We start from the raw sequence: 13,328 nt of genomic DNA, 5'->3' as shown, positions 1-13,328 counted from the left end.
CTTCTGAGCTGATCCTCGGTCCCCTCCGGCAAACCTGTAGCTTCACATAACGTTGTAATTGTCTCAAATGCGCTTTGCAAATGTCAATTTCTCCTGTTTGTTGCAGGGCATGCGAGAATAGCTTAAAACCAAACAACTCTGTCTTCGCCCCCCCCCAAAAAAAAACCCACAAAAAACAAACCAAAAAACCAACAACAAAACCCTCTTTGGATAGGGTGCAGCAGAATTGCTCTGTCTTCCTGCCTGCTCCACAGTGCAGTCAGCTCCGGAGGAAAAATGAGGGAGCAGAGCGTGTAGGTACAGCACGCCTACGCTGGAAGCACAGAGCTGTTTGAATTGAGTATTTAGACAGCCCCTTTCTTAAGGGGGGCTGCGTGTGCCTAGTGTTCAACCCCATTTGGGCAGAAGAGGGTCTGGGAGACCCTCTAGGAGACTAGGAGAGGCCTAGTAGGAGAAGAAGGAGAGCTGAAGCAGATAACTGGGTGTTGGGAGAGCTGGCTTGGTGCTAGTTTTGCTGAAAGCTCCTTCTATTCCCCTAGGGAAATTCCTGGTTTCTTTTCTCCTCCACTTTCCTATTTAAGTGAAAGAGGGAGGGGCAGTAAGTAAATACGTGGGGATAGGTGCAAGAGGAGTGGGAGTTCAGGTCACAGTTACGGCGGGGTATATTGAGAACATCAGAAAGTGTCAAGAGGGACAGAGTTTATTTAAATGTCCTGTGATCTTGTTTTTTCTGCCGCTGTAGACATTCTGCCCATGAGAGCAACGTACACTTATACGTGCCCTTCCCTTAATTCAAAGAATACAGTGTTCAGTATGTGTGTGTGTGTATATTACAGCTCTCAGGTTGTTTGAGTATGATCACTTTGCATGACTTGTGAAATTAAAAATACTTTTTAAAATCTTTTTTGTCAAATATATGTATACAAGTCCACCAAACACAAGTATGGGGCATGTTTATAACATTCTTTTTAGTCCAATAAAATGTAATATTTTTTAAGAGGAAAAAAAAAAGAGTTGTTTTTCCCTATGAGGTTTTAATCTAAAAAGCCTTTCCTGAGATAGACGCAAGGAAAACAGTGCCTTCAGGTCTTTCTGCAGTAGCTCATGATGGGCTAAGTGTGTGTTAAACAGTTGTGTCAGTGCAATGGTGACTAATGGGAATGAGCCAAAACTTCAGCTTATTTTATTCTGGTGACTTTGTTCTTGCTGGCTGAAGTGAGTTAAAATGCTCTGTGATATTTTGGTTTATGCAGAATTGTTCAAGAGCAAGTTGTGGCTAACTAGTGAGGAATGTCAGTCTTTCTCCATGTCCCGTAAGTTGTAGATGCTCTGGTGCTTTTCTAAGCGAGGCAGTGCAGAATCAGGCAGTGTGCTGACTGCGCGTGATTTAGTACAGAGCAAGGAGCTGATCAGTTTGTGAGCTGTCCAAATTAAACTGAGCTACCAGAGATCATTAGTTCTAAAGTGTGTTTTAATATCTAAAATCCTCAAAGTGAAAAAAAATTTCTCTTATGCAGCAAAGGATGGTTTGGAATCACAAATGTAGAAGTATAAATAACTTGTTTCAGTAGGGCTCTATCTAGTAATCTGTTAGGTAGTACTGGAAATGAGGATTTGGGGAGTTAAATGCTGAACAAAATGATTTAAAAATGATTCAATGTACATATCTGCTACTCTCCCTTTTTCTCTCCTCCTATTCCTCCCTCCTGTTCCTGCAGTGATCTGGCTCCACGGTTGATACCACAGCACTACAGCTGTATTTGCTGATCTGATGCTCAGCAACTTTGTGGGCCCACTAGGAAAGAAGTGAGGTGGATCTTCCTGGTGTATTGAATATCCTTCTGGCCTCAGCCAGAGGTACTCCGTACTCAGGGTACTCTGTACGTGCTAGCGGAGATTTCTGGTTCCTTTCAGTGGTGTATGAGTGAATACTTTGTGAAACGAAGTTAAAGGAACTTTCTGTTCCAATATAATGGTAGATTAATAATCATGGATGAGAAAGCACTTGTTTAGTGCGTCCTAAACATCTGACCCAAAGGCACAACTACCCATGCAGTCTCTTCTGAGTGCTAAGGTGGTCTATCCTTATTGCAGATTTTTCTTAAAGGTTTTGTTTGTATAGCAAAGAATATATATTTTATTTATTTGTAAACTGTGAGATAATTTAAGTGCAGACAAGATTAAATGAATATTGGCTTTTTTTATATCCCTTTCCAAAGGCTAAAGAACAGAAAGAGATCTCAGCAAGTTGCAATACTAGGAGTGTTCTTTAATGGTATCTGAAAATAGAGGCCACTAATAAAAGGTCACATAATTTAGAAGATTACAATTATTAATGATAATTAAAATTCTAATGAGTTATGTTGGATATCTGCAGGTCAGACTGAATATTTCAACCTGAAATACTTTGATGGTGAGGATCCTTGTAGGATCTCTGTTTTCAGAGCCTAATGCAGTAATTATGCATTGCCTAGCTCATTGGTGGGTATCCTAATGATATTTTTAAAAATAGATTGAAGTTGCTTACAGATTTGCAGAAGGAGCTGACTGCATTGATCCTTGTGGGAGGATTAAAAAAGTGCACTGAAAATTTGGGGGATTGGATCATCTTTGCCAAGTCTCTAGGTTGATTATAGGTTGGATTGAAGGGGCAGACCTCTTCTGAGGTTGACCTTCAGAAAAGGATATGAAGAACAAAGTAGGACAACTCATAAATTATTGCGTACTGACTTAAAGTTGGCATGGCTGGTAGATATAGAAGGCGATGTAACGTCAGAACAAGTGTGAAACAGGGCCTCTGGGTATTATTCCAGATTCTTACTAACTGGCTGGGTAATTACTCATCTCTCTGGGTCTCCTTCTGCCCATCTGGTAACCTACCTAACTGCCAAAACTGTTGCAAGGCTTTAGTTAAAGGTGAACTGCAAAGCAAAACAGTTGGTATGTGCCCTTTGGTGTTCTTCTGTGGTGTGTAGCCATGCCTATGATATCTTCTTCCCCCAGCTCTACAGGCTCCTTACATCAAGTATGCCAACTATTAGAAAAGAAGGTTAGAAATATTTCGCAAATGGTACTTATGAACTGTCTGGTAGTGAATGAAGGAGCAACAGCCGCCAAGGTTAAAATTTGGTTAAGTTGCCAAATGTTAGATTACTCAAGAGTGAGGAAAAGTTGAGGAAGGTTTTATCAATGTAGACTACGCTGGAAGAAGAGGACTTTAATATGTAAGGTGAGAGAAAGAACTTAGGCTCGTGAAGGAAAATGTTTTAGGTCTTTTGGGGGATTGCTAGAGAAGATAACACTTCTCTTTTCTGTCTTGTCTCCTCCAAAATGTGTGAAAGATTACAGTGGCTGGTCTGTGTAGTAAACTGATGTTACAAAATCTGGGAGGCTTTGGCAAGGATTCTTGAAAAATGAAAGGGGGAAAGAGAGCTAGTATGAGGTGTATGTTATTGTCACTTAGCAAGAGGAAAGTGTAGATTTAGTGACTTCCATCTTAGAGCAACAGCTGTGTGGCGCTTGCAGTACAGTGGGATGGTGTTTTAGTCTCTGGGGTGCAAGTAGCATGGACTCCTTGCGCTTGCCTATATGCATCATCTATTCACAGCATTAATTACTCTGGGGTGTGTCGGTGTGTGGATAGTCTCAGTTTGGATTGAGAATGCCTATTTTGCTTTAGCTAACAATAGGCTAATTATTTTGTTAAACAGCTTTGGCTGAGTTATAATGAAGGATATACTGACTTGCACAAGATAATTGTAGTTATGAATTAAAGATGTCTTGATTTGATTTGTTTGTTTGTGTGGATATGCTCTTACTGCTGTTTATAAGCCCAATACAGAACTTGGATTACAAAGGCTTTTGTGATCAATATTTATTTAAAGAAAAAAATCCTGACAAAATACAGGCTTCTTTATGGTGTGTAGCCAAGACTCGTTTTCACTGCAATTTTTCCCCTGGACAAAGTCATTTATAATTAATTAGGCAAAGAGTGTTTAAGGAGAAACAAATACACAAGGATAGAGTCAGATGTGTGCGAGCATTGATGGCTGTAAGTAAAGTAGAAATATTGTCTTAGTAAATGCAAAGCTTCACATTCACAGTGAGGTTGTGTGCAGCTTATATTAAGCCAAGTAGCCTTAATTAGCTCCGCTTATTGGGAGTAATGTGAATTAATAGGAAGAGACTAGAAAGATGATGGGGGATGTGCTCTATGTAGCTTTGTTTTGTGAGATGCCTTCTGTGCCATTTTGCCTAGAATGAACGTCTTTATTTCGAATCACAGCGACTGACTCTGCTGCTAAAATCTCACCGTGTTGTATTTGGATATTAGACTTCTCTAAAACTAAATGAAAACATTTCTGAGCGCAGAGGAACATGCAACTGTTTGCCTTTTTCCAGATTTTTCTCTTCAGCAACAAATCATTGTATGTTACTCTTTAACTTCCAAACTGAAAATTCAAGCGCTTATATGGTTTTTTGTTTTGCTTTTCAGATCGTTTCAAGAAAAAGTCCAGAGGATGTCCAGGAGGTAACAGTTTAAACTTGTGCAAATGTCTTTGTGTATCACACTATGCCTTTTGAAGCATCTTTGATATAATTTAGCAGTTTCTGTGTGTTTTGTCATTGTAATTGAGCAAAGTTTTTTGTATGTTTCCATTTGTCTTTAGCTTTCATAGTTGAAAACAGTAGCTGGTGTAACATGTTGTAATTCATCCCTCAGTGATGAATCGTGACTTGAAACAAAGTCTTAGGGAGTAAAGTGTCTTTTGATGACAAAACTGCTTTGATAACTTTGCAAGCTCTTTTCTCAGGGCTGGAGTTGGCAAATTGATGGTTACTTAACACCTACTGGTAAAATTAGAGATCAGTCCACAACCCAAGTCTTAAGTCTCAGCTGTAGGTACTCTTTTCCTCTTTAACCAATACTTCACTGAAAAGCCTACATCATTACTGTCTATTAGTGAAGAGGGAAAATAGAGGAGCGTAGGAGTAGTTGAGAGAGATTAGACTGCGAGTCATGTATTATGCCTATCTCTCTGAGGCTCCTTAAGTATTTTCCAGTCATATACTTTGATAAAACTTTAAAATTGCTTACCCTTTGCCTCTTCTGAAAAGGCTCTGAATAAGGGTCTGCTGTATTCTTGTGCCTCTTTAATACTTCAAAAGACTGTCAGGAACCATTTTATTGAGATAAGAAAATACGTCACATGTGTGGGTTGTGGGTTTGGTTTTTGTTTTCTTTTTTTTTCTTTAGATTAAAAAACTTTTTTTCCCCTTTTGACTTCTTCTGGACTAATGACTTGACATTGATACTATTATACTATGTACATGCAAAATATTCCTTCAAAAACACAACCTTATGGCTTTTCAGACATTGTGTAACATGTCCATATGTTCAATTTCTGGCGCAGTCTCTTACTACAGTTGAGGAGAACCTGGATAGTTGATGAAAGAAGAGCCCATAAATGAATTCATTGCATCTCTGTGTGGTCAAACATGAGTTACTGATTAGTGGCTTGGCAGAGGTGAGAATTGGCTAATACACCTAACACCCCTTTGTTGCATCCTTCTTTGAAATCTTGAGAATCAGACAAACATGAGTATTCATGCTTTTTGCATTTTTTTAATCTCTAGAAGATTAAAATAGCCTATCAGAATCAGAGATGACCATGGATCTAGTTTTACAACTGCATTACCATAGTTTGTAGCTTGATGTTCACCTTTTCCAGGGAGACTCCTGAATTGAACCTATCCATGAGCACATTCTGCCATTACCTTAATCTTCATTTGTGGGAAAAACACTTTATAGCAGCTGTTGATGAGCCATTCATCAGAAAAATATATTGTAAGTGTCTTTCAGCTAGAGTGTTGCATGAATATATGTGAAGTAGTTTTGAAACAATAGCAAAACCGTATCTTTTAGTCATTGCTTTGGTCGTTGCTTTGATCTGTGGCTGTAGGTTAGCCATGCAGAGTTCCACATACTCTAGACAACAACAAGACATAAATGTGCTATGAACTTGTTGATGATTGCCCTTTTCCACCCCTGGTTGTACCAAATTAATTATTTTGCATGTGATAGCATGTTAGGTGTGGTGTGATTCTGTTATAAGCAAGCATCTGAAAGTACCTAGTTATTAAAAGGAATATCCTAGATGGTAGTTGCCATAAGGGTGAATTGTAGTCAAAAACCCACATACGTTGGGAGCTTTTCTGTTATGCTGGCTTCCTATGATTAAAAAAAGAATTGTGGGCAGCCTTTGAAAGAAAAAGAATATGCTCCTAACCTGTTCCCACTGAAAATAAATTTACCTTGGTTTTCCAGAATGCTCAATTAGAAATTCAATAGACAAAATTTTGTGTACACAACCACCCTGTTGCTTTATGATCTGTCTCATGCAACCCCCTTCCCGCATCCATATAGGACCACTTAGCTGTGCCTGCCTACTCATTCAGAAGTCTCTTTTAATGTCACTGCTGTGATGTTAATACATACATTATGTATGTACAACTGTACATAAGGCTGTGTGCTGTGACCTCAACTCTACCTGCCAGTTTTCTGTCACTTTTTTTAACTGCCCTTTGGGATACAAGCCTTTAATACAGCATCTCTCCCGCTGCAACCAATTACAATTCAAGATAACCCCAGCTGTTGTTGCTGGGACAGGAAGGAAGATAACCTTGTAAGGGCTTCTCAAAAGGATGAAAGAAGTTAACATGAAGTTGTGTGTGGAGGAGTTAATAGATACAGAAAGGCTAGCGGACTTAACTTTAATTTCCTTGCTTCTGGGGATTGATGGTGGCAGCATGGTTTGTGAGGCAATTGTAGCTAGGGTAGTCTTGTGGGTTTTTTTTTCCTCTTACTTATTCATGGAGGAGAAGGGGTTGTTCATTGTGGAGCAGATGAGTCAGACGAGTTAATAGAGATCTACTGGCTCTAGCCATGACAAGCACCTTATTGCATTACAAGTCTAACATATGTTTTATGATATACTTGCTGTGCTTCGTTGGACCTCAAAGTACAATGTGTCCTTCCTCCAAATCTGATTTCTAATGAGTATGTTAGAGTGGGAACTTTGCTAACTTTGCTGAGCTGCATGCATGCAAAGGCATGATTTCCATGAGCTTGTGTAGGGTTTTAGGATGACCTTGAATGCTTTTGCTTTGCAAGCTACTTATGGTTATTTAATTTCTTCCTCTTGGCTATTGGGAGATCACTTGCAGCAGTAGAAAATGATACTTCTTTAGTGGAATGGAATCTCATGCTCTTATTTTCTGGCAGCTTTTCACGTTGTCTCCAAGTACTGACAATACAGTAACGTGATGTTTCAAGACTTCACCATCTTAAGCAATTTTATGTTCTATATGCTGCTTGAGAAGTGCGAATCATCCACTTTCTGGATATTGGATTAGATGGAAGTACATCGTTGAAAAATGATTGCTGATGGTAGCAAAATCACTAGTTGGCCTTCTTGAGAGACTCTGATTTTTCTTCCCTTGTCTGTTGAACTCTACTAAGTACTAGTTGTAATTGAGTCCTGGAAATGTGTGCACAATAGGTGGGGCTGAATCAGAACTGCTAGTTTTAGTATAGCTAAGTTTATAAGGTGGATAGAGTGTTGCCATATTAAAGCTTTGCATATCCACTGTTAATGGTCTTGTTACCTTGTATCTGCATTGTAGTAGGTAGGACTACTGTAGGTAGGACTTGCATCTGCTGAAACTTAGAAAGCCTCTGACCTTAGTGTTTAAAACAAACAAACAAAACCCCTCCAAACCCCCCAAAAAACAACAACAAAAAACCCTCTAAAATTAAACCTCTTACTTAGCTCTGAATCTGGTTTGCTTGAAAAAAGTAGTGTTTCAATTATGATCGCTCATGAAAAGGCAACCTGTTAAATCAGTCAAATATTTGGAATCTTTTAAGTTGTGGTTAGTTGTATTAAGCTAATTGAGACATTTGACTGACGAACACTGGAATCAACTGTTGAATGCATTGCAGTCTCTCTCTTTTTTTTTCCTGTTCTACTTTAATCACTTTACATTAGTATTGAGGTTTATTACATGGCTCAGTGAGCCTGACCAAAAATGAGGCCAAGATATAAAATGTCTTTGTTCTTTTTTTCCATCCTGATAGCAAACCTGTTAGCAGTCAAGTGTAAATTTCGTTGCTCAGTTCTTTCCCTGGCCTGATTTTCCTATTGGGTTCCTCTCCTTCCTTGAATGGAAAGAATACAAAGAATGAGGTGGAAGAAGGATAAGGTAGATACCTGGCTGGGAGATGACTACTTCTTTCTGGAAAGGATGGATCAGGAAAAGCTGATGTAATGAACCAATGCTCTCTTTGCATTCCTGAAGTTGGAGATTTTATCTAGATTACAAAAGGAACATATGCAATTTTTCATCAGGGTTATTAGTAATAAACCATTTAAAATGTGGGCTTGCATTTACACCTGATCAGCATTTCACATAAACAAATTATGAGCTGGTTTGTAGTTCTGGGTGTTTAATGTTCTGTCCTTAAGAATCCTTTATTTGTATTGATTTCTCTTCCCTCATTTTCATTTTTGCTGTTGTCTTCTCCCCATACCTGCAGCTGCGCCAAGCACAGCATGCTATTGAGCGTTGGATAGTGCAACGCTACTGTTAGGCTTTTTTTCCTCTCTTGCTGGTTCCCTGTGTAGCTCTGGATCGCAGTGTGACTGAAACAGTGCTGCCTTTGCCCTTTCTGTTTCCTTCTTTCAGCTTTTACTTAGTATTTTTTTTCTATACGCTGTAGTCTTGTTAGTCAAAATGGGGGTTGAGGACAGATAATGACCATTTTTTTAATGGTTGTTACAGTTGGCAGTTCAGATTGTATATGTTTGTTAAACATATTTGCTGAAGGTAGTGGTCTGATTTGCTTAAAGTAATGTATTTGTGGTGTGATGCAATGCGAACAATGAACCTCACCAATACTTCTCTCCCCTTTCTCTGCTTCAGATAGTCGTTTGGAAGAGATACAGTGACTTTAAGAAACTGCACAAAGATCTCTGGCAAATTCATAAAAACCTATGCAGACATACAGAACTCTTTCCACCTTTTGCCAAAGCAATAGTATTTGGTAAGCATAATTTCTTCCTGACTTGCTGAAATTCTTTGATAACTCAGTATCTATAAATACATCTTGTTTTGCAGCTACATGGAACTCTTTTCCATGTGCTTTTACTACTCAGCTTTTTGGTTTGTTGTGTCTTACTTGTAGGTGTGCTGGTATCATAGCTTGATACTTTTATTTATTTTTTTTTTTAACTGGGGTAGTTATGTCCTCGCTTCCATGTTAGAGATATTACCGCAAATATTTATTGATGTATATGTTCTGTATCTTTACAATGTACATTCCCTCTTTTCAGGAGCATAAAGTCTATATTAGCTTTGTGAACAGCACTTGAACAGTGAACACAGATTTTCATATGAGCTGTCTGTGATTTTTTAGTGATGAGCTATAGTAAAGTATCAAGCGGTTGTTGCAGAAAATAAGTTTGTATTTCAGGAATTTGATTGTAGTTATCAATTTTATCTAGCTAGGCTTTTGAGATCAGTTTTACATATAGCAGTTAACTATTTCACCAAAACAACCCAACACCACAACAAAGATTGTGACTCTACATGAGAAATACATGGCAAAAAGTAATTAGCTCTTAAAAGCCAAAGGTCTTAAATTAATCCTGATGTATATGTCATCATGAATGAGCTATAGGTAGACTTTCAGTGAAGTGGTATGACTCCATATAGAATTCCTTCTACCACATTTCTTTTTAGCAGTTTTTTGTGTTTATTTTATCGGTGTGGGTTTTTTTGTTTTAGCATGTGTCCTTTGTGTTCAGCACAAAGCGTTGCTGTTTTTTTGGCGTGCATATGCCACACTATCCAGTGGGGTTTTAAGCATTTTTCAGCATTTTTTTAATGTCCAGTATGTTTGGTGTCTTTTTCGCATGTATGTTTTTGCACGTGCTTTGTGTTTCTAAGCTGTGTGCTAACTGTCCGGAATAGGTTTGGTGCTTTTTGGTGTGCATCTACCATGTGCTTTCGAGCCTTTTTTCCAAGCATTTTAACATTTTTTTAGGTGTCCAACAAGTATTTGGCATTTCTTTGAATGCATCTACCATGTGCTCTTTTTTTGGTTTGGTTTTGCCTGGGCTTTTGGGTTTCTAAAGTGCTTATGGGGTTACTGAGGCATTTCCGTGGCATTTACGAGTTGCTCTAGTGTATTATTTTTTTAAAACATCCAGCCTTTGTTTATGCTTTTTTCTGGTATGCATCTAGTGTGGTGTTTGGCGTTTTTTGGCGTGCATCTCCCATGTGCTCTCTTTTTTTTTTTTTGGCAAGGTTTCTGATATGGATTTTGGGCATTTTGTGATGTGTTTATTGATTCCTAAGGCGTGGCTGTAGCATTTTTTCTGTCCAGGATTTCTTTGGCATTTTTTTTGGTGTGCATATACCATGCAATTTTCTGTGGGTTTTTAAGTGTCCAGCATGTTTGGCCTTTTTTTGGCATGCATCTACCATGTGCTCTTCTTTTGGCAAGGTTTCTGGTGTGGATTTTGCATGTTTTTTTTGGTGTGGGTTTTGGTTCCTAAAGCATTGCTGCAGCATGTTTGGCATTGCTGCGTCAGTGTTTCGAGTGTCCAGCACGTTTAGTGTTTTTTGGCATGCATCTCGCATGCACTCTTTTTTTTGCCAAGGTTTTTGGTGTCGATTTTGCACCTTTTTTTGGCATGCTTTTTTTTGTTTCTGAGGCGTTGCTGTGGCATTGTTTTCTATTGTCATGGTGTTTCTAAGATGTTTTGTTGGGTTTTTAAACATACAGCACACTTATGGCATTTTTTGGTGTGCATCTATGATGTGCTTTTAAGTGTGTTTAGCATCCAGCATGGGTTTGGCTTTTTTTTTGCGTCCTGTTACCACGTGCTTTTTTGTGTTTTTTCCATATTTCTTGCTGAACACTAAAAATGCTGAAACATGTTTGGCGTTTTTGGCATGCATGTAGTGCATGCTTTCGTGTCTATTTTGTGTGTATTTGCAATTTTTCCATGTGTTGTGCCTGTTTTCTGTGTTTATCATGCATGTTTTTGCATGTTTTTTCCATGTGTTGTGCATATTTTAGTATCCAGCCAGTGTTTGGTGTGTTTTGGCATGCATCTAGTGCCTGTTTTTGTGGTTTGGGTTTTTTTTTGTGTAGCATTTTTAGCAGTTTTAGTGGCGTGGGGCATGCATCTAGTGCATATTTTTCCATGTTTTTCCTCTGTGTCGCACATTAGCATGTTTTAGCATCCAGCATGTTTCACATTTTTTGGCATGTATCTATTGCATGTTTTTGCATGTTTTTTCCCCTGTGTCGTGATTTTAGTGTGTTTTAGCATCCAGTATGCTTTTGGCAGTTTTTGGCATGCACCTACTACATGCTTCACATGGAAAAATGTGCAAAAACATTTTTAGCATTTTTGCATGCTTTTAGCATAAGCTTTTGTTCACTTTTGTGTGCCCTAGCATTTTTTTGTGGTTTTTCTGCATTTTTAGTTTTTTAGTTGTGTAGTGACGGTTTTTTGTTGTTTGGTTTTTTTTATATTCTACTTTTTTCGGTGTATTATGCTTTTTGGTGTGTGGTTTTTTTTGGGTTTACTATTACTTTGGGATAGTCAAGCCTGTCAGTTTGGAAAGTGCCAAAACTGAGGTTGTTTAGTCAGCCTTTTTTCCACCACTTTGTGTGACAGCACTATAATACTGCCTGGGGTTATAGTTCTGTGTTGGTATTTGCTGGTCCTCTTTTGCTTGAGTGCCAGAGAAACTGTATGAAACTCCCCTGGTGGCAAAACCTCAGCCTGGAAAGCACAAATTTTCCTTTTGATGTTTCAGGACCAAATACTGCCACAGATTTGTAATTTTTGCTACTTGGTGTTCATTTTTGATGACTACTGCATGTAGGCATGGCACTGAGAAGCTTTAAAGAATATACTAGCATAAACAACTTCGAACAAGTTGAAGTTAGCTTGTAACCCAAGTCCAATCTGCCCCTACAGCTGTGGGGGAGCCTCTGACTTAACTCCTTGTTGTGTGGACCAGCTAAGTGTAATGCAAGGAAGCTGAACTCTGATGCAGATTTCATGGTTCTCTTTGCAGAGCTGGGTAAAATTCCTAGTTTAAATTGTCTTTCACATTGGCTAAATTGTATCTAACTTTCATGTAATTTTATTTTTTCTTATTTATGAAGTTGGAAGCGGGGTAAATTTCAGTGCTATGTCAGAACTTGTGCACTAATGGTCAAATGGAGAATGTAATATTAGTTTCATCCTGAGATGAATTTGTATCGGATTTACAGAGTAGTCACTGGACAAGTTATTTACAAAGCTAGTATTTGCAAAGCAGAATTTAATCTCAGGTAGAAGATACGGTAGCTTTTAATAGGAGAGGAAAGAGAGGGGTAAAACTAAGAGAAAATCAGTGTGGAAGAGAGTACACGCTTCTAATCTTAAATAATTTTGAATTGCCAGAAATGCAAATTAGCTGTTTTTACGCTAGCTCTGTAAGCAAGGGAAGAATTGAGTGAAACCCCTTCTGAAAGACATCCTTCTTCTATTGTATTTGGTGGACAAAAGTGACTGCAATGTACATTGAAAGAGATGGAGATGTACAGAAATATTCAATGTAGTTATTTGCAAAAAAAGCTTTTTGAAATTAAAACTAAACCAAAACAAAACCCACTACATTTGCATGAAGCTGAGCCACAGAAGAATACAGGAAAGAGGAGGTAATGTAAAAACAAATTTTAAATGATTGGTACATAGCTGAAAGGACCAGAAATGTCTGACTCTTCAATTTAAGAATTACTTTTCTATTTAAAGCATAAAATTTTACTTTGTATCCTTCCATCTCACTTCTACACATAATAGCTGCTGTGTGTTTTATTTTAATTTAAAGCATTTATCTTCAGATCAGTCCTAGTATTTTTTGTACTAGAGGAAAAATGTAATCTTAGTAGATTTTGAGTTTTTGACAAACTTGTTTTCAGTCTGTTCAGTTAATGGTGAGCTGCAAGGTCCATCCTTATTAAGATCTTTTGTTTTCAAGCTTCTTTAATGGAGCACTTGGGGAGTGTTTCTTCCCTGTGGTGATGTTCCACTTGTTGCAGCTTTTAAACTAGTTACTAATTAGCATTGCCAATAGTTGCTGGCAACTTGTTGATTTTTTTTTTTTTTTTGGATATGTGTGCTTTAAATGTATACATACTGCTTTGCGGAGAGTACACTTTACAAAATGAGCATTGGTGGTTCTGACAGGTGAACTTA

The 13,328-nt window shown here is 38.2% G+C and overlaps 1 protein-coding gene across 3 annotated transcripts in view; it reads left to right on the top strand.

Moving 5' to 3' along the window:
* Window positions 1-4,494: 4,494 nt before the first annotated feature.
* Window positions 4,495-13,328, top strand: part of RPS6KC1 (ribosomal protein S6 kinase C1) — an 87,132-nt gene continuing 78,298 nt past the window's right edge. Inside the window, exons 1-4 of one of the 3 annotated variants that reach the window (XM_009279585.2) lie at window positions 4,495-4,531; window positions 5,415-5,528; window positions 5,733-5,848; window positions 8,986-9,106. In XM_009279585.2, coding sequence (XP_009277860.1) covers window positions 5,822-5,848; window positions 8,986-9,106 — 148 coding nt within the window. In that variant the 5' untranslated portion in view covers window positions 4,495-4,531; window positions 5,415-5,528; window positions 5,733-5,821. The remainder of the gene's footprint in view (window positions 4,532-5,414; window positions 5,529-5,732; window positions 5,849-8,985; window positions 9,107-13,328) is intronic. The other 2 variants (XM_009279583.2, XM_009279582.2) reach the window with 2 other exon arrangements.

Source organism: Aptenodytes forsteri, unplaced genomic scaffold, assembly GCF_000699145.1.
Source record: "Aptenodytes forsteri isolate BGI_AS27 unplaced genomic scaffold, ASM69914v1 Scaffold195, whole genome shotgun sequence".
NCBI lineage: Eukaryota > Metazoa > Chordata > Aves > Sphenisciformes > Spheniscidae > Aptenodytes > Aptenodytes forsteri.
This window is presented reverse-complemented; position numbering and strand designations above follow the sequence as displayed.